Raw genomic sequence first — 27284 nt, forward strand, 5'->3', positions numbered from 1 at the left:
TACTCTGTGCCAGACATTGGGGATATATGATGAAAAAAAGCATAGTCCCTGCTGCATCTGAGGATTTAATAATCTAATTGAGAAAGCAGATGTGTAAATCAGTGATTAGTACTAGGCTAGAGATACGAACAAAGTATTAAGGGTCACAAACGAAAGAGCAAGTTAGCGCTATATATTTGAGCTGGATTTTAGTAAGTACAAATTTGCTCAGGAGACGAAAGGACTTTTTTGAAAAAGAAAAGCCCAGAGGTATGGAAAACCATTGCATTTTCTGGGAAGCAGCAAATTCAGTTTAAAATGATGTGAATAAACTATGGTGTAACCTGCAAGTATTGGAAATAATGAGAGAGAAGATAAAATGAGCAATCAAGAGCATATCGTGAAGAGTCTTAAACACTAGTTTTAGTTAGGATTGCATTTAACTGCATAGAACAGATCCCATCATAGTGGCTTAGACCAAACAGGATTTTATTTTTATCCCATACAATGTTTAGAAGTATGAAGTCCAGGACAGATTTTGCGGCTTTACAGTGGCCTAGGTCCCTTGTATATTCATAATCCACCATCTTTAGTTTGTCAGTCTCATTGATACGCTTATGGCTTCATAGTTACAAGAGGTTTGCTTCATCTTTAGTGTCATATTCTAGAAAGCGGCAGTGCTTACTTCAGGAAAGCACAAATGTTCCCAGAAATCCTTAAAAAGCTTCTGCAAGGTTATGTCATGCGGTCTTTCCTAGCCGTAAGGGAATCCAAGAAGATACGTGTATTAGCTGGGTGTATAACTACCTCAAACAGAATTGGAGGAGAATGGGTATTATGTGCAGCTAGCAGAGTCTGCCACAGGCAAGCCACATAAGCTTGAATTTTTATCCTAGTGTAAATACAAATAAGACACTTATAGATATTTAGGAAAATTAATTTGGTATTGGTATGCAAGGGAGTTTGGCTTGGCAGAGACAGTCTCAGAAACCAGTTACAGTAGAGTTGTTTTTATATGAATGAAGATACTTAGAGTAAAACTATAAAGTTATAGATAAGAGACTTATAAAGGAAGAATCATTACTTTCTGATGATGTTGATATATGGAATTGAAGGAATGGTAGGGGTTAGAGAACTCTGACTAGAAAAATAGTGCTAACATTTTATTATATTCATTGATTCTAAGGCATAATTTTTATATTATCTAAATAGAGAGATGTCTTACAATTAATCTTTTACAGTTACTTTTTTTAATGGCACAAAAAATAATGGTAATTACATAATAGATAGGAATCTATTAAATTCAGTTACTATAATATGAAAATCAGTGGAAGAAGGTGGGAACCTAGTTTTAAGAGTAAATCAACAGTCAATTTTTTGTGAACTATGCTTGGGTGATGTGGCAAAAATGTCATGCTAGAAAGCAGTTGAAAAAGCAAGATTGATGAAATCAAAACTGAAGAATAGGGCTTTTCTTTTAGTAGTGACAGATTGAATCTCAACAGGAAAAAATATATGTAAGGGCTAAAACCAAAGAACTGACCCTTGAGAAATACCTGTATTCAGAGAGAAGAAAAGCCAATAAAGAATAATAAGGAGAATTTCTCCAAAAGATCAGAGAACCAGGAATGCTGTATTAACTTTGTTGATTTCTTGAATTTTGACCCACTATAAGAGTTTTTCAGGGTTATCACTACAAAGTGTACTACAAACTGGATGATATAAAATAATAGTTTATTCTCTCTTAGTTCAGAAGGCCAGAAGTCAGAAATCAAGGGTTGTTGTTGTTGGCAGGGCCATGCTCCCTCAGAAAGTTATAGAAAAGGGTTCTTTCTTGCCTCTTCCTAGCTTCTGGCAGTTATTAATACTCTGCTATTCCTCAACTTAATAGTTCATCCCTCTGACTTCTGCTGCTGTCTTCATGTGGCCTTCCCTGTGTTTCTGGCTCCAAATCTCCCTTACTCTGTAAGGACACTAGTCCTTGGATCAGGGCCCACCCTACTCAGGATGACCTCATCTTACTTGATTAAATCTGCAAAGACCATGTTTCCAAATAGGGTCACATTCCCACATATTAGGGTCAGGACTTGAACATAGGTTTTTGGGAGACACAGTTCTACCCACAGCACCACAGCACCAACTAAAGATCATATTCCTGAATTCGGGTCAAAATATTTTTCTTTTTTTTTATTTTAATTCCAGTATAATTAACAGATAGTGTTATATTAGTTACAGGTATACAGTATAATGATACAACAACAATTCTGTACCATTACTTAGTGCTCATCATGATAAGTGTGTTTTTCGGTTTCGTCTTTTTTCTTTGCTTATTTTGTTTTGTTTCTTAAATTCCGGATATGAGTGAAATCATATGGTATTTTCTTTCTCCGACTTATTTCACTTAGCATAATGCCTTCTAGGTCCATCCATTTTATTACAAATGGCAGGATTTCATTCTTTTTTATGGCTGAGCAATATTCCACATCTTCAACCATTCATCTGTTGATAGACATAGGTCAGGGTACTTTTAAAGAATTCAAGTGACCACACATTCAAAAATATATTTAATGTTAGCTATTTTTGTTATGTGACCAAGTTTTTGTTAAATTACTAGTCTTTAATCCTCAAAACACCTTCTGAGTAACAAACTGTTTAATGAATATTACTATTTAATCATTTTGTCTGAGAACTTAGAAATCAAAAATTGATCTCAGTATCCTGCTAACTAGGCGTGTGAAATAGTCTGATTTTACCACACTCAAGTTTGTGTAATCAGTTCAGACTTTGCCTTTCTTACTAACGTGATTAAATAGAAAAGTTAGGAACTTAAATGGAATAAACCTATCAGTATATTATAACTTCTTTCCAATATATACTATCAAAGATGTAGATTCTCTTATAGAGCTGACATGTGAATAACTATGATCTGAATATCATGTAATTAAATAATCCAAGAGTTGTTTTACTTGCAATCATAGTAAAGTGTATTAATCACTCTGAATTAACTAACCTATCAACTCCAAATCTATACAATAAAACTAAGCTTTGCTGTAAAGTTAAATTCCTAGAGTATAGTAAGCAGCCAAAAAACATGAGCAGGAGAAAGGAAAAATGTGTATCATACTTTTTTTTTTCTGTATTCTGTAAGAATATTTCATAAGTACTCAATTTTAATTACTATTTATTTATTAAGACATCTAAAAGGTAGTTTGTCTTTCCTAAGGACTGTGAGAATATAATATTAAATGCATTTGTTATTACAAATCATTTTTTAAAGATTCTATTTGGGGATCCCCAGGTAGCTCAGCAGTTGGGCATCTGCTTTCAGCCCAGGTTGTGATCCTGAGATCCCCTGCAGGGAGCCTGCTTCTCCCTCTGCCTGTGTCTCTACCTCTTTCTCTGTGTGTCTCTCATGAATAAATAAATAAAATCTTAAAAAAAAAAAAAAAGATTTTATTTATTTGAGAGAGGAGTGGGGAGGAGGGGAAGAGAGAGGGAGAAGCAGGCTCCTTTCTGAGTAGGACTCCATCCCAGGACCCTGAAATCCTGACCTGAGCTGAAGGCAGACACGTAACTGAGTCACCTAGGCGCTCATTATCACAAAATCCTAAAATACTTTGATCGTCCATAAAGTTAATTCAGATAGGATTTTACCTGCTGCTTCTCTTGCCAGTTGACCCAGCAGAGGGTCGTAAAATCTGACATCCCCACTGGAGGGCAAACAGAAGCAATAAGAGCAAATTTAAAAGAGGAAAAAAAAGTCTCTAAGTTTAGATTGGGTCTTACTACTCAAAAAGATGGTCATCAATATCTGGACTAGTATAGAAAAAAACATAAGTGAGAAGGACTTCATGATATGGCTTTATTTGTCTTGAGGTATTTGATTATCTTTCGGCACCAAAGACAAAATAAATAGTTCGGGTTAATCCACATTTTACTATGGTAAAGGAATTCAGTTTTTTTCTGAACTTTAAAATCTGCCATTAAAAGTAAAGCAGTTGTTATGGGGTCAATTATATTGAGATAATTTGACAGTTTTCTTAGTAACAGTAGTGATTAATTTGTTGAGATGGGCACCTAGAATAATGGTGGAATTACAACATCCATCATATGGAGAAGTAGTTAAAAGTTCAGGGGTTTGAGTCAGATCTAGAATCTGCTACCGGTTTCTGTCACTTTATAAATGTGTGACTTTGAGGAAGTCATTTAGCTTAATGAGTTCCCATAACTATAAAGAGTCAATACCCTTAAGCAAAAGACCAGCAGGAACATACTTGTAGTTGAACAATTTGGGGTGGTAATTTTAATGTCTGAAAATCCATAACAGTTACTGCAAATACCCTCGGGTGACTTAGTGTGCAGCAGGCACCTACAAGCCCTATGATGACATAAGAAGTAGTATCCTAGGGCGCCTGGGTGCCTTAGTCGGTTAAGTATCTGCCTTGGGCTCTTGTCGTGATCCAAGGGTTCTGGGGTCGAGCCCCATGTTGGGCTCCCTGCTTAGCAAGGAGTTTGCTTCTCCCTCTGCACCTCCTCCTGCTTGTGCTCTCCTATTCTCTCAAATAAATAAAATCTTTAAAAAAAAAAAAAAGTAGTAGTAGTATCTTAGTGGTGGGGGCTTGGGGAATATAAGTATCTTTCATTACGACAGGTGTGAGTCAGTTTTATATCCCTTAAAATGGACAAATTCCTTGACTAGAGTTATAACAGTTTCTGCAACCCAGGCTAAAGAGTCTGAAGGAAGAAAGGAAGAACAAGCTCTGACTGTCATAATCAGAGTCCCAGTATTAATGTTTTTCTGATTGAATAGCCCTTAATGATAGGATTGTAATGGCAATCCTTAGCAGAAGCATTTTCATGATGTCAGATCAAGGAACATTTTTTCACAGGGCTCAGAGCCTAAATATAATATGATGCAAAGGGCCATTAAAAGGGAAGCTACCTTCTGACATATTTAAAGGAACAGTTATTAAATTTTTGTCAGCTAGATCAACTAGAGGATAGATAATTGATTCAGTGATCTGTTAAATTCAAAATAGTAGCTATGGTCTGGAGAAAACCTACAAGAGTTTTGTTTTCCTACAAGGAGATCTTGGGGAGTCAAAACAATGGGATATAGATGAGAGATCACGCTAGTTGTAATAGACAAGATTAGTAGTGATGGTAGATTAGTAGTAAAGGGATAGAAAAGACTACTGAAGAATCAGAAAATTAATATGATTTTGTCATCTTGGGAAGGAGCTGCCCACTGTTAAAGTCCGTATTTTCTGGAGAATCTCTCAAAAAGATGTATGTCTTCTAACTTGGGAAACATGGATCTAGCGGATACCACCTTAAAATTTTACTACTAAATCAGTTGTTAACAATTGATAATCAATGACAGGTTTTTTTTGGTGGCATCTTTTCCAGAAGACCCAAAACTCCAGATTTTAAATCATTCGGAAGCTGCTTTGGTGAATGTTTTCAACATGCAGGTCATAACTGTGATAAAGCTGCAGATCTCTTGTATTCAATCACATCGGCTAGTAAAAGGTTAAAACCTAAGATTTAAACTAAAATTCCCATTTGTAAAAGGCAGCCTATTATTAACTCCTAAGGAGTTAACTTTGAGTCCTAAAGAGTATGTATCTTATTGCCATCAAGGTTCTTGGCAGTACTTGGGGCTACGGAGGTTTAACATTCCATCTGTAGTTTATTGCCCTTTTTTTGCTCTAAGTCTCTCATAATTTAGAACAGGGATGTTGTTACTATTATTACTATTATTCAGGTATAATTGATGTACATTATATAATGGTTCGATATTTGCATGTATTACAAAGTGATGACAGCAGTTAAGTTCCATTAACATATGTTACCACACATACAGAATTTTTTTTCTTGTGATGAGAATTTTTAAGGTCTACTCACTTAGCAACTTTCAGAATGCAGTACGGTATTAACTACAGTCACCATGCTGTATATTACATCCCATGATTTAATTATTTCATACTCAGATTTGTGCCTTTTGACCACCTTTGCCTGTTTCTCCTATTTCCCCAACCTCCTGCTCCTGGCATCTATCCCTCTGTTCTTTTGTTCTGTTATCTTTGAGCTTGGTTTGCTTAGATTCCAGATAAAAGTGAGAGCATATGATATTTGTGTTCCCCTGATTTCACATAGCATAATGCCCCTGAAGTCCATCCATGTTGCACATGGCAAGATCCTTTTTTTTTTTTTTATGGCTACATAATATTTGTTCTCTTTATTTTTCTTGAAGTTTGTAGATGATAAGGACAGTGGGAAAAGCCTCAGTAAAATAGAAAGTTTATGGAGTTCTTAACAGTATCATCAGTGAATGTGTAGTCCTGTATTGGAGAAATAAGTTGGGATTTCCCTAGCCAGGAATACAAAATCTAGTAGTTTTCCCCACCATTGTAGTATAGCTCTTTAGCATGTGAAAGCCTCAAGCCACCCTAAAAATAAACAACAACCAGAACAAACTGATTGCTCATTTGGAGGTATTTAAGTATACTTCAGTGTTTGATCCATATCCATGTCTTACCAAGGTTGTCGGTGACAAGAAGACTACAGGTTAGAAATACCCTCGGTAGTGCCTCTTAAAATCCCCACTCTGTTGATGCATCTCAAGTGAACAATCTTGTTTATGTCAGAAACTTCCCCCCCCCCCCCCAGAATGGCCACTTGCAGTTCCAAATTGTCATTGGTGAAATTGTGTTAGTTGAGAAATAAATATATTAGTGTTACAGAGAGGAAGCATGAAAGAAGCAGATGTTTGGCCTTGAAGAGGCGGCAGTTTTAGATTGAGACAACTCGTGAGAACTGCAGTGGTCCATAAGAATAATGCTTGTGTAACTTTTTATTTTACGGCTCAGCTAAAGGCCAGTTGTCACTGATCAGGGAACCAGACAATGCCTGATTCTGGGCATATGGAAGTAAGCAAGGCAGTTCTCAGGGACCCAAATGCAAAACTGAAAAAGTCCTTATAAAGTTTTTCTTTTTAAAAACATTTTCATTGAAAAACAATCTTCATTGAAATACAACTTACATAGAAAATTCACCCATTTAAAGTATATACTTTAGGGATGCTCAGCAGTTGAGCATCTGCCTTCTGCATGGGATGTGGTCCCGGGGTCCTGGGATCGAGTCCTGCATTGGGCTCCCTGTGCAAGGAGCCTCCTTCTCCCTCTGCCTGTGTCTCTGCCTCTGTGGTCTCTCATGAATAAATAAAATCTTAAAAAAATAAAAAGTGTATACTTTAGTGGTTGTTAGCATATTCACAAAGTTGTGCAGACATCCACAGTCTAAGTTTATAACATTTTCATCACCGTAAAAAGAAACCCTGACCTTTAGCAGTGATGCCCTCCTAGTCCCATCCCAGCCCTAGGCAGACACAGATATACTCTGTATAGATTTGCCTGTTCTAGATATTTCATGTAACTGGGATCGTGCATTATGGTCTTTTTGACTGGCTTCTGTCACTTTCTATAATATTTTCAAGGTTCATGTATGTCATACCTCATAGAGTTTTGAAAAGTTTTTGCCAGAGGTCTTCTGAATTCAGCCTCTAGGCCCAGTTCAGATGAAGTAATTGGGCCGATCTCCATCCTCTTGATTATTCCTCTTATAGATAGGAGTCAACACACTGGACAAACCAATCATAGAAGCAGGTGTTAGAAGGCTAGAAAACAGTCTCACCAAGAAACAATGACAAATCTGAGTAGCTGAAATAACCCCAAAAGATTTTCTAGGAAAACAAAATAAACCTTCCACTGAAGGACTTTAGTGTGAAATATTTGAGCTCAATTCATAATGAACTTATTAGCTCCCGGCCAAGGACAGGTTGCACCTCAAAATGGATTTTTTTTTTAAGATTTTATCTATTTATTTTATTCATAGAGACAGAGAGAGAGAGGCAGAGACACAGGCAGAGGGAGAAGCAGGGTCCATGCAGGGAGCCCGATGTGGGACTCAATCCGGGGTCTCCAGGATCACACCCTGGGCTGAAGGCGGTGCTAAACTGCTGAGCCACCTGGGCTGCCCTAAAAGGGATTTTAGATGTGCACTCTGTTAACAAGGTGCCCTGTGCAAGACCACAAGAACTGGATGGGTCCTCCTTTCCTGCCAGTGCTTGGTTGCCACAGACCACCAGGAGCACAACTATAATTGAGCAAGTTGAGTTTTTTGCTCATTTGCAATGTAAGAGATTACACACCTTAGGTCTTTAGAGTTTCTCAGTAAGAGGGTGTTAGAAAGAACTTAGAGGATTTGGCTTGTGTTTGGTGATTTTAGGGAGGATTCATTGGAAGTGGTGGGGTTTGCTCAAGACTGGTGATATTAGTAAGCAGGGAAAACTATGATTGTGTATCTTTTTTTTTTTTTTTAAGGTTTGCTTTTTAGTAATCTCTACAGAGTGTAGAATCTCTCTTAAGATAACCCCTTCCACATAAAGCTGATTGTCTCTATAATTCTGTTTCTTAAGGTAAGAGGGTTCTATCAGAATTCTTAGCTTTCCTTAGCACTGCAAGCAAAATCCCTGTACAGTAGAAAGGAAAACTCCATTTTCGTAATTTAAGAAACATTACTATACTTCAAGGAAAGTAATATTGCTTGTGTATCCTGCTATTAATTGGTTTGGTTTAATTAAATTCCAATTCATATGATTACTTCTGTTATCATTGGCAAAAACCATCACATTGGAGAAGAAGTTTGCAAGATTTTTATCAATAGTTGCATAAGTGATGTAACACTATTTATATGTTATAATGTCCACAGACATTATAGATAGAATTCACAGATAGAATTCTTAAAGTGTACTTTTTAACTCTTAATTTAACTTGTAGTAGTTTTTATTCTTAGCTTTTAGTGCATTAATAACCATAGGCAGGAGCAGAATGTCCTTTGTTTTAAAAGGGGCTGTTTGCTACATGCATCTTATACTCCATTTTAATTCTTTTTTGACCAGCTTTTTAAGCAGACTCTTGACAATGCAGAATCAGTCCAAAGCAGAGTGGTTTTTATTTGCACCACACCAAGACTCCACTCCCGCCCCCCTGAAAGTAGTGTAATCTGATTGTGACGAACACATGTGTGCCAGGTCAGTCTTCCTGGCAGAAGGAAGGCCTAGTCACAACTCCAGTCCTTTTTTGCAAGTCTTTCCCTGGAAGCTTTAATATTGCCTGTACTCTGAATAGCTGCAGAATACTGCCATAAAGTCGATTTTTTTGGGTGTCCATGGTGACCAGGTCCAAATACTGGGATTTTTCCAGTTTTTATCCTAGGATAGATTGAAATGTTAGTGTTTAGTTCCCTTTCCTTTAAGGAAAAAAAGTGAAAATGGGGAAGGAAATTTTGACAAGTGAACAGTTCTGTCTTAAACAAAATCAGTAATATCTGGTCTCTCGGTCTATATTAAAAATAAATCAGAAGGATTGGGAATAAGTTAGATAAGTAGGTATGAGGAAAAGCGTAAATGTCTTTTGACAGTAAGAGAAAGAGAAAATGAAAAGATATGTGCAGAAATGCTAAACACACCAGTAGGTGTGAGGTTGGGAGGTGTGCAGAAGAATACAGATACAGTTGGGGATGAATGTAAATGCATATAGCCCCATCTCTTTTAAAAAATAATCACTATCAATGTATTAGAACATAATGTAATAATTGGTGTCTTTGATTGCCATGAGTCATCAAGAAACAAACAAATTATATTTAGTATTCTTTAAGAAGTCAAGGCAAAATGTCACAAATTTTCTAACACAAATGACTTAACTAAAGTTTGGATGCTTTAAAAGGGATTAGGTTATTTTTTGTTGGGGGTGGAGGAATTTACTTAAGTGGAAAATGTATTCATTTCTTAATGTCAGCTAATTCAAGTGTTCCAAAGGGGAAAACTGAAGTACTGGATTCTGTTTTCATCAGAAGGAAATTTCATTCTAAGTGTCCCAACGACAGATGATAGTTATTAAATATCCACTTGTATATGGTATTGTACAAAGTGTTACAATTAGTTCATTTTAGCTTTCATTAAAATATTGCAACCAGAAGCATGCTTCTGTTAAAGTGGACTACACAACTTTAGCAGCTCAGATTTGTTCATTTGGTGAAACATAGCTTATTTGCATATGATAAATACATTGGCAGAGTTCAGTCTCTGATCAGAACAAGCGAGATTTTTCAGATCTCCCTCTCACAAAAAAACAACATGGGTTTGTTTGTTTTTTAAGTTACCTTAAAAGTATTTGGAAGGTCGTTGGGAAACTGCCAAGTTAAACTTGGGGGGAAGGAAGCCCAACCCAAAGAGGTAAATGTATATCAGAGCACTGAAACCAGTTGTTTCCTAAGACATTTGCCAGAACACACATGGGCTTTGGTTCATCAACTCAAAGAGCAAGGCAAACAGAAGTCAAGACCCAGAGCACATGAAAGTTGTGAAGTCTAAGAGAAGTTGCTCAACAGTAAGTAGGACTTCCTCACTACAACTAAATATGCTCCCCCTCCTCCAGACCCCAGAGAACTATAGAAATAGTTGCCTTGACAGTGGGCAGATTAGAAGACAGAAAGGAAAAGGTAAAAAAAAACACATCTCTGAGAAGTGGACACTGACCAGTCCATTTGCAGATTTAGATCCTGATTATTCCGTGTACAAGTAGGCCAGGGAATTTCAGTGAATTTGGTTTAGGTACGACCCTGCAGGAACCTAGCAAAAGCAAACAAAGTTTTTCTTGAAGAGAGCATATCCATCCTAACCTAAGCAAATCATTCTCTCTATAAATCATTTTCAAGATCAGTAACCACTGAAAAACAACCGGGACACACAAAGAAACATAGCAGAAAGAGAACCAATAGATAAAAACAGGCAGCAGAAAGAAATTGGCATAGTTTTCACACAGATATAAAATAAATATGCTTACCAAGTTTAATGAAATAAACAAGCATGAACAATAATTACAAACAACAGTATACTGTAAAAAAAAAAAAAAGAGGTTGAAGCAGATTTGAGGGGAAAAAATAGGACTTATAGAAAAAAGTAACCAAAATAAAGAACTCTGTCAACATTTAGGCAGTAGCTTGGATTTTGCAAAGAGACGATTGGTGAATCAGAAGATAAAAGAAATCACCTGAATGCTTCCCAAAAAAAAAGACTGTATTGTTTTAAGGTTCTCCAGAGAAACAGAACCAATGCAATATATGCAGGTATACAGGAGATTTCTTAGGAGGGATTAACTCACATAATGGAGGATAACCCCCACAGTCAACCACCTGCAAGCTGAGGCCCTGGAAGGCCAGTGGTATCATTCTAGTACAAATCCAAAGATCTGAGAACTGGAGGGCTGATGGTGTAAGTCTCAAGTCCAAAGGCCCAAGAACTGGAAGTGCTGGTGTCCAAGAACAGGAGAAGACGGATATCCCAGCTCAAGCAGAGAGAGAGCACATTTGCCCTTCTACCTTTTTGTTCTATTCTGCCTTCAGCAGATTGGATGTTACCTCCCCCTGCATCTGCTTTTTATTCAGTCTACTAATTCAAATGCTAATCTTTGCCAGAAATGTTCTTACAGACACACCCAGAAATAATATTTTACCAGGTATCTTGGCCTCCTTAGCCCAGTCAAGTTGACACACAAAATGAACCATCACAGAGACAACGGTGAGAAGCTGCTGTGGAGAAGAGGATAAGGGGTATGGACAATACAAACATAGATTGATAAAACCCTAAGAAGAGAAGAGAGAAAGGCTGAGAATTTTCTAGAATTGATGAAAGACATCAATCCATAGATTAGAGGCCAGCAAATCTCAAATACGAATTATAAAAATACAAACCTAGACACATTATAGAGAAAATTCAGAAAATAAGATAGAACAAGATACTACATTCAGAAGAATGACTTCTGAAACCAGTGGAATAATATCTTCAGTGTCCTAAAAGAAAATAACTGCCAATCTAGATGTCAACACACAAAAATATCTCTCAAGAATGAAGGTGAAATAAAGATATTTTTAAAAAACAAAAATAGATTTATCATTACCAAATCCTCACTGAAGAAAATTCTTAAGGATGGACTTCAGGCAAAAGCAAAGTGAGCAAAAAAAAAACAAAAACAAAACAAAAAAAAGCAAAGTGAGCATAGATGGAAAGTAATATATTACAAGGAAGAGGTTAAATATATGGACAAATGTAGGTAAACACTGCATAAAAGAGTAATGATGTTTTGTGGTACTTTATTCAAAACAAAATATCATAATAATTTGTGAGTTGCAGAATAAGAATGTGTAGAAAATGGAGTTAAACAGATCCTTAACATTCAAAGGTTTTAACTTCAAACTTTGATAATTATCTAATTTCTAAAGTAACCAGAAAAATAGGGAAAGATTATATAATTTCCAAACTGAAGGAAGTGGGGAAATGGAATGATTATTACCATTTATGCTTAACAAACTCATTTAAAAAAATGTATAAAGAAATGCAGTGGGCCAGGGAGCCTGGGTGGCTCAGTTGGTTAAGCATCTGCCTTCTGCTCAGGTCATGTCTCAGGGTCCTGGGATCCAGCCCCGCATGGGCTCCCTACTCTGCAGGGAGTCTGCTTCCCCCTCTTCCTCTCCCTCTGTGCCTGGTCTCTCTCTTCTACTCTCACACTCTCTCAAATAAGTAAAATCTTTAAAAAATAAATACAAAGGGCCAAGAATAGCCAAGGAGTTTAGGTAGCAAATGAACAAGGTGAGAATACTTGTTTGCTGCTCTGATATCATAAAGCTCTGGTAGCTGAAGATTGGCATTAATGTAAGTTCAGACAAGCAGATGGGACTAATATAATGAGAACCTGAAAACACACCCAAACACTTAGAGGCCTGCAGAGCAGAGAGACAAACTTTTCAGTAAATGTATTTGGTTATAAAATCAGCTCCAGGTGGCTTAAAGAAAAGACCTTAATGTCAAGGGCAAAACAAAATCTTTCATAAGATAATTTGAGATACAGAAGGATTTTTTTTTTAAGTAATCTCTACACTCAACATGAGGCTTGAACTCACAACCCTGAGATCAAGAGTTGTATGCTCCATTGAATGATCCAGCCAAGTACCCCAGGATTTTTAAAAACAAGACCAAAATAATGGAAAACTGTACATTAAGAGTGAAATGGATAGATTATGAATATTATAAACGGTGTAAACTTTCACCTGTAATAGCATGGATCAGTCCACAATATTGAAGGAAAGAAGATAGAAGAGTATTATATACTGTAACTCAATTTATGTAAAGTTTGCAAGCAGTAATACAAAACGGTACTGTTGGTGGTGAGAGCAGCTGATTTCCCTTAAAGAGGAGGATAGTAAATATTTTAGACTTAGCTGCCATGGTCTCTGTCACAACTGCAATGACTCTGCTCTGCCATTGGTGTAAAAGCAGCCCTTGCTGGTTCATGGCTATGCTCCCAACAAGAACCAACCCCTAGTTTGTAGGTACATGTGTTGGAAGTAACATTACTATTAAAAGGAAGAGGGACAAGAAAAAAGGGAGGGAAATGATGACCACAAAAGATAGGACAGTAATTACCTCTTGGAAGGAGGGAGTTTGTGTTCAGGGAAGGGTAAACGATTTATAGGATGCTAGCTGGTATTTTAGTGGGACTTGTATGGAGGTTACACAGGTATGTATTCACTTTATAGCTCTCTTGAATTCTATGTAAAAGTTCTATGTACAGTAAGTCATGTCACAAGTTTTCAAAAATACGTGTTTCTTTAAATGATTGTTACTAACATGTGAATTTTTGCTTAGTTTACATTTGAATTTGCTTGTTTCTGAAATTTATATCAAATACTCTACAAAATTTAAGTAGTAATATAAGGCTGTTGTCTTATATATGATTTCTATTTAAAGATTTCTTTATATTTGTTTTAGGGGCTTGGAGACGCAGATTGCAATTAATATATTGGTTTATTTATATCACTGTATTGACAGCTGTCCTCTTTTTGTCCTTCTGTTCACAGGCTCAGTAGATGAAGGCGTCACTGAAGGGTTACCCACACTTCAAAGCACTTCTAGCACTAATGCTCATGCAGATGATGATGATCGGTTAGTACCAACATAGTATGTCATCTTCTTATAAAGGAATGTGTTTGCAACTGTAAATCCAAACATTTTATTTATTTATTTATTTTTAATTTTGTTTATTTATTCATGAGAGAGAGAGAGAACGGCAGAGACACAGGCAGAGGGAGAAGCAGGCTCCATACAGGGAACCCGACACGGGACTCGATCCTGGGACTCCAGGATCACACCCGGGGCTGGAGGCGACGCTAAACTGCTGAGCCACCCAGGGCTGCCCAAATCCAAACATTTTAAATGGGAATTATATAAGAAGTTTATTAGTGCCTCATTTTATTTACAGAGTAAAGAGACGTTATATCATAAATTAGACCACCTGTACAGGATTTTTTGGCATTTTTAAAACTATGCAGGCCCATCACTTTTAAATAGTATCTGTATCAGGTGTTGGTGAACTGTGAACCACAGGCCAATTCCAGTTCACTTCTTTTATTTGTAAATAAGTTCCAATAAAACCATGCTCATTTGTTTACATATTATCTGTGAATGGCAAAGTTGAATGGTTGAAACAGAGATCATATGTACAAAGCCAAAAATATTTACTGTTTGACCTACTGCGGAGAACAATTGCCAGGTCCTCATCTATAGACCCACAATCCCCAAGTCATTATATTCAAATTGTCCTCCCTGCTTCATATTTCCATATAGATGTTTAAGGGGCATTTCAGACTTAACATGACCAAGACCTGACCTCTAACTCCCCATCTAAATCCTGCTCATCTAGTCTTAACCATCTCAAAACAGCATTGTCATCAGTTAAATGTACAGAAGCACAGCCTTGAGAGAGAACTATGAGGATCTGTTTGGTACATGGTATGTTTGGGGAATGAGAAGAAATGAGGCTGGACAAGTATACAGCACCCAGATCTTGAGGAATCTCCTGTGCCTTGCAAAGGGGTTTGGACTCTATTCTGACGGTAACAGTGAACCATTGCAGGATTTTAGAGGGGTTGATTTAATCAGATGACTGTGAAGCAGAAGACGGATTCAAGGGGTGGAGGGCTAAAGAGAGGGACTTACTAATTCAACCTTGACTGATGAAGGCCTAAATTAAAGCAGTAGTAGGAAGGAAAGGATTAGAGAGATAAGGATGCCTGGTGTAAAATCATTCATGATGTGTGACTTAAGATGCTGGATATTCTGGACAATAATGTTGTTCATATTGCCATCAATGAAACTTTTAATCTAACAGTCAAACTCTCAAAAAGTTGTTTTTTCTTTCGTTCATTTAAAGTTGTGCAGAAATGTTTATTCAACTTAAAAATCAGAATCTGGTTGCCTTCTTTGGTCTGTTTTTTTAGATTGGAAAATGTTCAGTATCCCTACCAACTCTACATTGCTCCTTCTACCAGCAGTACAGAACGACCAAGTCCAAATGGTCCAGATAGACCTTTTCAGTGTCCAACTTGTGGGGTACGATTCACCCGTATTCAGAACCTAAAACAGCACATGCTTATCCACTCAGGTAATGTCATCTTCCCTATTGTTGCATAAATGAGTACTTGAAAAATTATATTTAGAAATCCAAGTTAAAAATAGAAAATAGGTGTTTTTGAGTTTAAAAAATATGTCTCTGAGAAATCAGATAAGCCTAACTCTGTTGCTTAAATGGTACAGTGTCAGAAAGCTATTTGCTTAACATATTTGCTACAGGCATAAGTATTCAGATTAAAACTTGAAGGAGTATGTGTATATAATTAATAAATAAAAGGTATTGGGTATATTACGGGTATGTATGTGTATCTGTGCAATAAAGCACAAATATAAATAGTAGAGCAAATGAAATTAAAAGGGTATTTATTGGTGTTCTTTGCACTATTCTTATAACTTCACTTTAAGGTTGGAAATTATTTCCAAGTAAGTGTTTTTTAAAACTTAACAATAATTTAATTTCAATTCTTTAATCCTAAGTTTCTCTGTACCCTGATTAATCAGCACTGTAGTAATTTTTAGTACAAAAGATTTTAAATAAATGATCCATAAAACAGATTTGAAATTTAAGTTCAATATTACATAAAGGCAACAAAATTCTTGTGGGAAAACACTGACCTCTGATGAGTAAAAAATCTTTGCTACTGTTTTCTGCTATGTTATTATCTTACTTTCCTGTGCCATAGATAGGTCTAATAGTTCTGAGCTAACACCAATTCCCTATGACTTTATTAAAACAACAGATTGTATTTTTTTTAAGATTTTATTTATTTATTCATGAGACACACAGAGAGAGGCAGAGACACAGGCAGAGGAAAAAGCAGGCTCCATGCAGGGAGCCCAATGCGGGACTCGATCCCGGAACTCCAGGATCACACCCTGGGCTGAAGCCAGGCGCTAAACCACTGAGCCACCCAGGCATCCCAACAGATTGTTTTTTAAAGGGCTTTTTGCCAAAACTGTAATAATTAATTGGAAGAGACAATACACTTTATGATTTACATATTAGTTTCTATATATTTTTTCTATCACTTCATGTTAAATGCTCAAAAACCCAATTCACAAAAAAATAAAACAAAACAATAAAACCCCAATTCACCAAATGATAATTCTACCATGATTATTAATTACATTCAGAGATGTTAGATTTTTCTTTTTTTCTTCTCATTTCTCTGTCAGGGAATGAAAACTAGGTCCTTTTTCCATCTTCTCAGTATAAACTGTACTACTTTAATGAAATAAAATAATAAATTTATGGAGGTTTCAATTTTGTTTAAAAACTGTTTAAATTATGTTTTTAAGTCTATAAAATAGATGATTTAGAAGAATATTCAAAAGTCAACTTCAGTATATTAAATAGTTTACATCTCCTTCTAATGCCTTTCTTTTTTTTTTTTTTTTTTTTTTTTTTTCTCTTTTTTTTTTTCTTTTTTTTTTTTCTTTTTTTTTTTCTAATGCCTTTCTTTATTTTTTTTAAGCACTAGTGACTTTTCAAATGTTCTGTACCTTTTCTGAGATGTTGAATTGGAATCCATTTTTGCTGGTGATTTTTGTCTTTTTAAATTATCTATTGCTACAAAATTATAATTCAGAAATTGCGAGGTTTGTGACCTTTCATTTTATTTTGTTTTTAGATAATATTTTGTTTTGCTTGATTTTGTAGGAATTAAACCATTTCAGTGTGACCGCTGTGGGAAAAAGTTCACCAGGGCTTACTCGCTTAAGATGCATCGCCTAAAGCATGAAGGTAAACGCTGTTTCCGGTGCCAGATATGTAGTGCCACTTTCACTTCCTTCGGGGAATATAAACACCACATGAGGGTTTCCCGGCACATTATCCGCAAGCCTCGGATTTACGAGTGCAAAACATGTGGCGCCATGTTCACCAACTCTGGAAATTTAATCGTGCACCTGAGGAGTCTGAACCATGAAGCGTCAGAGCTAGCAAACTACTTCCAGAGCAGGTGAGGTGCACAACAAAAACGAACCAGGAAAACTGCTGACTAAACTCTCTTTTCCTGCTTTTAGGGCAGCCTGCTGTGTTTTTTTATCAGGTTGCCAGCTAAACAATCACAGTCTTTTTAAATTCCCACTATCCATACTCTGATCTCCTGATCTGATAAAATTTTGCTGAATCTTCTAAATATATACAATTATAAATATTTTCCTAGTTGATAATGGAAATTTTTCCCTACAGAAGTAGACCATTTACTTCTTGCTTTGTCTTTTTTTTTTTTGTTTTTTTGTGTTTTTGTTTTTTTCAGTAACATAAGGTTAAAGTAATATAGACCTTATTGGAAATTTTACCCTGTCAGATGATCTTAGTGATATTGAATTACTTCAGACCCTTTGGATGTCAAAAATTTTTAACCACTTCTCATCTTTTTAAATTCTATACAAAAGAATATGTATTATCGATAAAGAAAGAAACTCCAACAGCCACTATAATGGATTTGATTATTTAGGTCAAATTTCCTTTTTCTTTCAGTTTAGAGCTCCATGCTTTTAATATTAATAATTTATTATAATAGAGTTCCTTTCTGATTTATAGAGTATCCAAGGAAATCAGGTTCTAGTTCTGGCTCTACCACTAACTGCTGTTATAATTGAACATGTCACTTTACAAATGAAGAAGCTTGAAACATAGAGAAAGATAAAATGTAAGCTTTAAAGATGATTTCTAAGGTCTCTAGACATAAAATTCTATCGTCCTTTTTTAATATTTTGTCAGAAATACAAATCTATAGGAATCCTTTTTGTTTTTTATAAAATCTCCCTAAACTTTTAAATTTTGAGTCATATATATTTTTTATATCTTATTTTTCAATAAATTCCAAATTATTGCTGCATAGATTTTGTTTTTCTCTTCAACCTGACATTCATGCTTAATCATGTCTGGGTGTCTGGTTGTCCTATCACTAAACCTAAATTCTACATGTTATATCAAACGTTTTTTGTTCAGAACTAAAATAGTGTCTCAGTTAACCACTCCTGTTGCCTGTATCTTTCCTCTATCATCCCATTCCTCCTATTTAACACCTAAAGACTTTTTAGAAAATATAACACAGGACATTTTAAATTCCTTTGGAGATGAACAAATTTTAATTTTTTTTATTAATACTGGACAAATTCTAAAATAATCTTCCTGAATGTATTAGTTCTTGATAGTCCTAGTAGAATAAACTTTTTTAAAGTTCAGTAAGGATTTAATTAAAGCATCTGAGATTTATTTTATAATGTTTATTTTAACTACAAAAAATGCATATAGTAGAAAATTTAGTCAATGTAGGAAAGTATAAAATAGAAGAAATTAAATTTTTTTCTCATCTCACCACTCAAGGAGACTCTCCACTATTGATAACATTTTGATATATTTTACTGTCCATATTCAAAAATTAAATATTTAATTCTAGCAATAGAATATTAAATATTTTCAATATTAATAAATATGTCCTGAGGACTAATAATATAACCAGTCTCATGACATTCATTTTCAAATTAATGCCATTTATGCCTAAGGACTTAATTTCTTTTTTTTTTTTTTTTTTTTTTTTTTTTTTTTTTTTTTTAATTTTTATTTATTCATGATAGTCACAGAGAGAGAGAGAGAGAGAGAGAGAGAGACACAGGCAGAGGGAGAAGCAGGCTCCATGCACTGGGAGCCCGACGCGGGATTTGATCCCGGGTCTCCAGGATCACGCCCTGGGCCAAAGGCAGGCGCCAAACCGCTGCGCCACCCAGGGATCCCAGGACTTAATTTCTTAACCAACTTCTATCCCAGAAGTAATAAAAAGCTAGGTTTATATACCTCTTAATATATATAATCCAAGAAGGGTTAAGTTATTCAAATGATCTTTGCTTAAGTGAGCATGCTAATTGCATTTGTTTGTATACAGAAACTCTTCTACATAGAACAAAAAAGGCTATTTAGGTGTCTAAAGTAACAGTGAAGGTGCTAATCTTACTGTTAAGATGGTGGTAAAGAGAGTTGATGTACTTTGGTTCTTATGGATGCTTCTGTTCATATTTAGGAAAGTTTAGAAATTGAAAATCCTGAATTCTAATTAATCAAGAATTAGAGAAATGAAAAATCCCAATCTTGTTTTACAAATCAGGTCTTTTTATTGTGGCTAATTTATTACTGGTTTGAAAATTAACTCCCTCTTTCATCCTTTGCCTCTTATCTAGTGATTTCCTAGTACCGGACTACTTAAACCAGGAGCAAGAAGAGACCCTTGTTCAGTATGACCTTGGAGAACACAGTTTTGAAAGCAACTCCTCTGTTCAAATGCCTGTAATTTCACAGGTCTCCTCGACCCAGAATTGTGAAAGCACTTTCCCCTTGGGGTCTCTTGGTGGGCTGGCAGAAAAAGAGGAAGAAATGCCAGAGCAGCCAAAGGCCAGTGCTTGTACTGAGGCAACCAGAGATGACCCCCCAAAATCAGAGCTGTCTTCTATAACCATTGAGTAATTTCATGGTTTGGCTTCATTTTTGGTTTTTGGAAAGTGCCTGTGCTTGGTCTTGTACATTTAAATTTAACTTAATTTTTTAAACGAAGAATGTGGGAAAGAATTTCTCTTTTTACTTTGTAAGCCCCGCAATTGATGTCTTATTTTTCATGACTGAGAGATCGCTTCTGTAAGTGCACAGTAATATGATGTTGAAACAAAATCGAAACTATGAGACTTAAGGAGAGCTAGTTAAGGCATATATAAGTTTCTTCTTCCATTGTTAAAACTAGGCTAACGAGAACATTAGATAAAGAAGAATTCAGATGATTGTTGACCTTCCTGAGAGGAAAGGTTACACCAGAAGCAAATTACTGAACAGAATTTGACAGGTAGCCTGAATAGATGTTTACTCCTATACACAGGACATTGTACAATATTTTGTAAAGCCTGTTGGTTTTGGAAATATTTACAGTAAGACTTCTTAAAAATAATTAGGGTAAATACTTCTGAAATCCAGTGTAGTCTTTTTTTTTTTTTTTTTTTAAGCTTTGTCATTTCTCTTTTCATGGTGAAAATTTGGTGTTGGGATAGGCATTCCCTGAACTTTTTTAGTACTACTCCAAATCTTTCTTTTTTCTGTGAAAGAAGGCAAAGAGAACCATGATTGAGAATAGTCAGGCTGTGCATGAAGTGACCAGGAGTGGAAAATGAAGTACATGAATCTCAGCTTTATAGGAACTCTTTTAATACTGCTTTTCTGACTAAAATTGTTGTTTACCTGGTCTTTGAATGTTAATACCTGGCTAATTAGTCATTGCCTAAATCATTTTTTCCTCTTGCCCCATGAACAGTACTTCCTCTTGCATATACTGGCATGATATCATATAAAGGAAAAATACTTGGAGATACTCTATATTTTATATATAGGTTTATGTAATCTTGGAGATGTTTCTATTGTGCTGATTTGGACAAAATAAAAGAATTCTCTGTTAAGGCTATGTTCTTAACCCAACTAAGATTGTTTACAAAGTTCCATATGTCAGTGATATTTTGTTTTTGTTCCAAAATATTTTTAGACATTGCCAAGTTTATTAAAAGGGTTAGTGTAGTTTTTACACAATGTAAGCAATAATGTAAAAGATAGGCTTTAGATTAATGATCTATGATTCATAAATCTAGGGGAAAAAAAGAATCGTTAAGACTAAAGGAAAACTAAAAACCTTAAATTAATATCACTTCTTTTGCTGCTAAAAAAAAAAAAGAAAGAAAGAAAAGAAACTTCCTGGTTTATAGTTGAAATTTATGTGATATCCTAGACTGAAGTATATATACTTTTCATCTGCTGCCATTAAAGCATCACTGACCTTGATCCTAGATAGTCATGACTCCATGAACAATGAACTTCTGAGTAACTTTTTTTCTATGTATAGACCCAAAGTTTAATAATTATGAAAACACCTGATTAAATTAGAAAAAGAAACTAAATACAGTCTCTTACTCAAAACACAAGATTTTAATTTTGTCTGGGTGCTAGACCTGAATAATAAAATTCATTTTAAGTTATAGTGATTTTATTGTTTCATTTTTTTTAATTGGCTAATTTTATGATTGATTTTCCTCCCACAAATGTAAAGGAAGGGAAAGTAAATACATTGAAGATTTTTTTGAGGCAACATTCTTTTTCCAGATCCTGCTTTCTTTAACTTGTTTCCAACTCCTTATCTCTGTCTTGAACCTGCTTTCCCCCTTTACTGCCAAACAGGTATATTACCTTTAGGAGGATCAGCATACACAGGTTATGTGATGGGCTTCCACCAATTTTGCTTTTTACTAATAGGGGTAAATTACTTTTTGCAACAGACTGGGTTACTTAATTAGTAACAGTACTGCTGTGTCTCAACTAGAAAGGTTAGGAATTTTTATTTTTAATGTCCTACATATTCTTTTTTTTTTTTTCTTTTTTTTTGTCCTACATATTCTTGAAAATTGTCATGACTACCAATGGATTAACCTTGGAGTTATTGGCAAAAAAAAGAATAGGTAAAATTATGACCAGGAATCATTGTTGCCTTCAGTTTTAAGATTTTTTTTTTAAGGAATTTAAAAAAAAGGAAGGTTAAGAAAAGAAAACTGGGGATTTGTATGGTTGAAAGTGTTTAAGCACATCCCCTGTGCTGAGAACTCTACTTTAAGAGAGCCCACAATTTTGGCAGCTCTAAAGTAGCCTGTGTTCTCAGAATGTAGGATTACCACCACTGTCTATTCTTTCCCAAATGGACACTTTAAATTTTCATCGGTAATTACAAATTGCACAGATTTCCAAGTTTAATGAAAAATTTGAATATACTATGAAAATGTATACTTGATGTGTTTATTCCCCAAATCTTAGCAATACAGGTAGCTAACAAATCTTTAACATAAAATGATATAGCAAAGGCTTTTTTTCCTTTCATTGAGGCTCTACATTTTTCTTGATATACAATTTAAGGGTTTTTAGCTTTTGGATCTGTTTTAGGAAATTAAGCTGCAAGGGATAATTGTATATAGTGTTATTTAGTTTATTTAAAATTCATCAAAGAGAGGGATACCTGAATGTGTAAGTTTTACCAGAGTATATGGATACATTGCAAAGAGATGAAAGCCAGTTATATTATCCCATCCATTAGAAATTTCCAGTGAAAAAATTCCAGTTTAGAGTACTTAAGTATATCTGTCTTTCTTAAGGCCCAAGAGGGTAACTTTGTGATCTTTTAAAGGGCTTAAATGTTAGGAAGTGGGATAAATTGCCTTTTTAAAACCAAGTATTTTATACAAGAAAAGCATTTATTTTCCATTTCTATGCTACCAAATAGGTGTGATACACTTTAGGAAGGAGTTAAAGATGTTCGCTGTGATACTGGATGTTACAGCTCCTGCAGTCATTCTTTCCATTTTTAGGGGTGTATTTAAACAGTGGAAGCGTCTAGCATGACAGTGATTGTAGTAATTCAGAAATAAAGGGATTAATATTGGAGGGTTTTTTTTTTTATTGGAGGGTTTTTTATTTCAATTTTTATAAACGGATACAGATGGATTATCAACAAATATATTTAAATGGATTTCTCTTATTTGGAATTTCTTTTTTTTTTTTTTTTCCTTATTTGGAATTTCAAGTCCTCTTCCTAATTTGTATTTCACGTAATTAGTTGCACAGTTAGTACATTGCTGGTTTTTAAAATTCCCAATTTCAGTGAGACAAAGTGTGCTAAGATGTTTAAATAGCCTCATTCCATCTTATATTTTAACCTTTCAACAACCATTCAGGGTTTCAACAACCATTCAGGGTTAGGTAATTAGGTTCCATGTATGACACATGCCCTTTGTTTTAAAAAACAGAAAAACTTGTGTTTTGTTAAAGTATTAAATCAGATGGAATGGACTGGTCAGCATGTTTAATGCAGTATCATTGGTAACTCTTGTTACCTTCTAACTACTGAGCCAGACTCTCCCATTGTGTAAATGATTCCCTGGGAAACTTTAGAAGTTGTATTTAACTCTTTCAGTCTTTTATTTGATCACTCACTATTTTATTTTTGTAATCAATCTAAATAGAGGCCAGTTATCTTATTTAGTGGCTTCTATTTTGAATATTCTCAGATCAGTCTTAGTCTCTTAGCTTTGTAGTCCCTGAAAAATACATTACTGTATAAGGTAATGACAATGGAGAGAATTATTGTTATTGCTTGATGAATGAGCAGTCCTAAACTTTTAATACCTTAAATGAAAGGAGTTTGAGATTTGATGACGAAGAGAATTAGAAACTTTCATGTGGCACTGACTCTGTTTTCACTCATCTGCAAAATGTGAAATAATAACTGAAATATACATCCAAGTGAGGGAGAATAGTTTTCTAGGTACTAACGGGAGGGTGGGGGGGGACTAGTAAAGTTTGCGTTTGCAAGTGACCCAAAGTTGCTAAAAGGTAAAAAATGTGATTTTCACTCTAAGTTATTGACATAAAATACTTTATTTATAATATATTCAGATTTTAAAAGTAACAGAGAAGAATGTATAGAAACTAGATTTTCTTTTCTAAAGCAGTGGAACAAAATTGGGGAGTGCTATTATAGTAAATGCATCTATGAGGAATATTTATAGCTAAGCATACTCCTTTAGCTTTAAGCTAAAATGGTCAAAATTTATATTTTATTTTGCCTTATACCCACTTTTTTAGTGTCCTTTTGCTTGACAAAATGTGGTGAGATAGGGTATTTTTACTTGGAAAGTCCACAGCAAGACGAATTTACCAAAAGCAATCATAGTTCAGATTAAACAATGAAGTAGAATTGAACCAATTTCCAGGTTCAACTAAGGAACACTCTGTGGATATTTTGTTTTTAGATTACTAATGTGTTGATTATTAATGGGAGAATTAAGCTTATATCAGATTATGAAACGTAGACGCTTAGTGACATCATAGCTATACTTTTTTTTACCTCATGCTAAATTCTAATACATTTAGATATTTCTACTACATTGTAGTGATTATATTTTTATGATAGAAAAAAATAGTTCCAGGTCTTTACATATAGTCTCTGCAGAGATGTCAGGCGATGTTACTGGAATCTCAATTTGGCGGTATCAAAATATGAAACTGCCTTAAAGTGCTCATGCTACTTTAAGCTTCCTCTGTGCAGGCCCCATGTCAGTTACAACTAATACCAAGGTTCCTAAGTACATTATAGTTTACAAAGAATTTAAAAGTTGAGACCATTGACTGACAGCAAAAAATTTTTTCTAAAAATTTTTTTAACTTAAAAATTTTAAATTTCAGTTTGAAGTGCCTGGTTTATAAAATCTAATTCTTTGGTTATTGCCTTTCTCTTTTAAATTGACTAATTTTGCTGATTAAGCTTAAGACCCTGGGTTCCGTTGTGATGATTTATTGATAAAATTCGCTGCTTGATGGTTTGAGGGGCTAATGTCATGACTCTTATTAAATTATCCTTGTTTTCTCAAATGCTGGTCTAACTATATCCAGACTTCATAATCCAATTAAACAACCTAAAAAAATCATCCTGTAATTGAATGTTCAGGTTACCAAAGTACATCACCTTCTAAAGAAGGATAAATCTTCCCTGTTTTAAGAAGAGCCAGTCATCTCCCCTTAACACACGTTTCCGTTGGCATCAGTGGAAGCTGTGTTCATTTAAAGGTGGGAAGCCTTTCGTGCAGTTCTAGAAACAGCTATTTTCTAAAGAGAACCTTTTCTGTGATTAGGTTATAAATGTGTTTTCTCTAAAAGCTTTGTTTTATTTCAGTTATCAATTTAATTTTCAAGTTGGTAGATGCAATGTAAAGTCTCTCATACTGAGAGTAGTCATTAAATTATTGAAAGTTGCACTGCTTTTCATCTTTCAGGTGCCTGAAATGAATGCCACCAGGTATTTGGAAGGATTAAGAACGTGAACTATTCGTTTTCTTCCTTCTACAAAGTGATGGCTTCTAATGCTATATTTCAAGATATTTAAAAAGAAAAAAAAAAACTGTCCCTAATAGAATAAGGTTTGGTTTTGATCCAAGTACCAATAATATATTTGATTTTTCTGTTATTGCTGGTGCCTCCTGTTGCATCAGATAGAGATTGCCTGCCTCTTTGTAGGGCACCCTTGTGGCACCTTATGTCCAATTGGAAGATAGTATATGGCTTCTTTGTGCCTCTACTGTCTTTTCAAAAGCCATTTTATAAAAACCCTAGGTAGCCTATTTTAATATTTAAATATATATATTTGTGAGATACTTTTAGAACAGACTTTTTTTTTTACTTTGAAATTCCTGTATTCTCATTTTTAAGAGTATATTAAGATTTTCCAGGATTAGGATTTGTCTTTTTCCACAGCAGCATAATGAGAAAGTCAGATTGAAATTGAAATTGACCATACTTCAGTGATAGAAGAAATTGATGGCTTAGTTATAGGAGACAGATAAAAAATTGTGTTAATGTCACAGAAATGAATCTTTAAATAAAATTGTGATTTTGTTTCTGTATTTTCATATTTGCTGCTACAGTAGCTCAATATTTTACAGAGCTAACATACGAATATGACTCCATTTAAAAACTGGAGTACTTTCTAGTACAACCAGCCTGGAAGGAAACTGTACACCACAGTTTTCCAGATGGGTGACTGACTGCTTTGTTTAGCCGATGCATGCTCAATATTTTCCTGTAGGCCAACATCAAGGAAGTCTGGGGGAAAGTTTTTTACCTTCTGCAGCATTATGATTCTTTTTGGGCCTGGCATTTTGTGAAACCCTTGGGGGAGGGTAAAGCCGGAGCAGAAATGTGAATTAAAGTATGTAGGTGGGTGTTTTCATGTCTTCTCCCCTCTCCTAGAACCAGTACAACTCTCTTAACTGTGCCAGTCCCCAGTTCACCAGCTTTGTATCCAGTCGTCATCTCATTTAAATATGGCTTTACTTGGTGACAGTGGCCATAGCTAAGTTACTTGGCATGTTTGACTTTCAACAATAATGAAAACGGTTTTGGGATTTTGTTTTCTTTCCTAAAAATGTATACAATGTCAGAACTTCACATTTTATATACTAGTATCTGGCTATTAGTATTTTACAGGAACCATAGTTCTTGGTGACTTCATATATATATATACATATATATATATATTTTTGTGACTTTTTTGTAAACTAAGTGCCGTTTCAACGTTACAATCATTTTTAGAGTTATTGTAATCAATGTGAATATCATGTTTTTTCAAATCTGTTCTGAGCCTATAGTGTTTGCTTTGTGAACATATGTGTATTGTATATATTCTGTATAGTTACATTGTACTGAAATATTAGCTTGTTTGATATAAGGAAAGTATGTATTGAGTACCTTTTTGCTAGCCTGGTTGTTTAATCTTTTTTAAAAAGGTTTAAACTTTTTAAAAAAAAATCTTTAAACTGGCCTTTATTACATGGTCACAAAGTTGCAGTTAGAAGGGATGGGCAGGGAAAAACTAGTTTTGAGTGTCTTTGAATAGAAACATAAGACTAAGATTTTTTTTTTCCTCATTAAAATATCTTATTAATGCTTTATGGAGTAAAATTTCTGCCTTTGTTGTTTATTGTTAGCTGGAAGGAAGAAATTGGTGGTGCTGGTTGAGAAAAGCGGATGAGAAAGTCCTCAGACTAATGCATTACTTAAATAAGCATCCACTGAGCGTGCACAGACCAGAGTCTTACATTAGACTGACTGCACACAGCAGCCTCCCGGGCAAGGAAGAAAAGAGCTGAAAGTGCACAGATCCCAAAAACACCGGCCCTAAGTTTGAAAGAGACACAAAGGAAG

General features: G+C 35.0%; 1 protein-coding gene across 7 annotated transcripts in view; it reads left to right on the top strand.

Annotated features, from left to right (window-relative positions):
- The window catches only part of ZBTB44 (zinc finger and BTB domain containing 44), a 67287-nt gene extending 40246 nt beyond the window's left edge, over window positions 1-27041 (top strand). For 2 of the 7 annotated variants that reach the window (XM_038535625.1, XM_038535626.1), the window contains 4 exons: window positions 13957-14041; window positions 15376-15539; window positions 17169-17469; window positions 19694-27031. In XM_038535625.1, coding sequence (XP_038391553.1) covers window positions 13957-14041; window positions 15376-15539; window positions 17169-17469; window positions 19694-19976 — 833 coding nt within the window. In that variant the 3' untranslated portion in view covers window positions 19977-27031. Of the gene's footprint in view, window positions 1-13956; window positions 14042-15375; window positions 15540-17168; window positions 17470-19693 lie in introns of all 7 variants that reach the window. The other 5 variants (XR_005359051.1, XR_005359050.1, XM_038535628.1 and 2 more) reach the window with 5 other exon arrangements.
- The last annotated feature ends 243 nt before the right edge of the window (window positions 27042-27284 follow it).

The sequence above is a fragment of the Canis lupus genome, chromosome 5 (assembly GCF_011100685.1).
Source record: "Canis lupus familiaris isolate Mischka breed German Shepherd chromosome 5, alternate assembly UU_Cfam_GSD_1.0, whole genome shotgun sequence".
Taxonomy (NCBI): domain Eukaryota; kingdom Metazoa; phylum Chordata; class Mammalia; order Carnivora; family Canidae; genus Canis; species Canis lupus.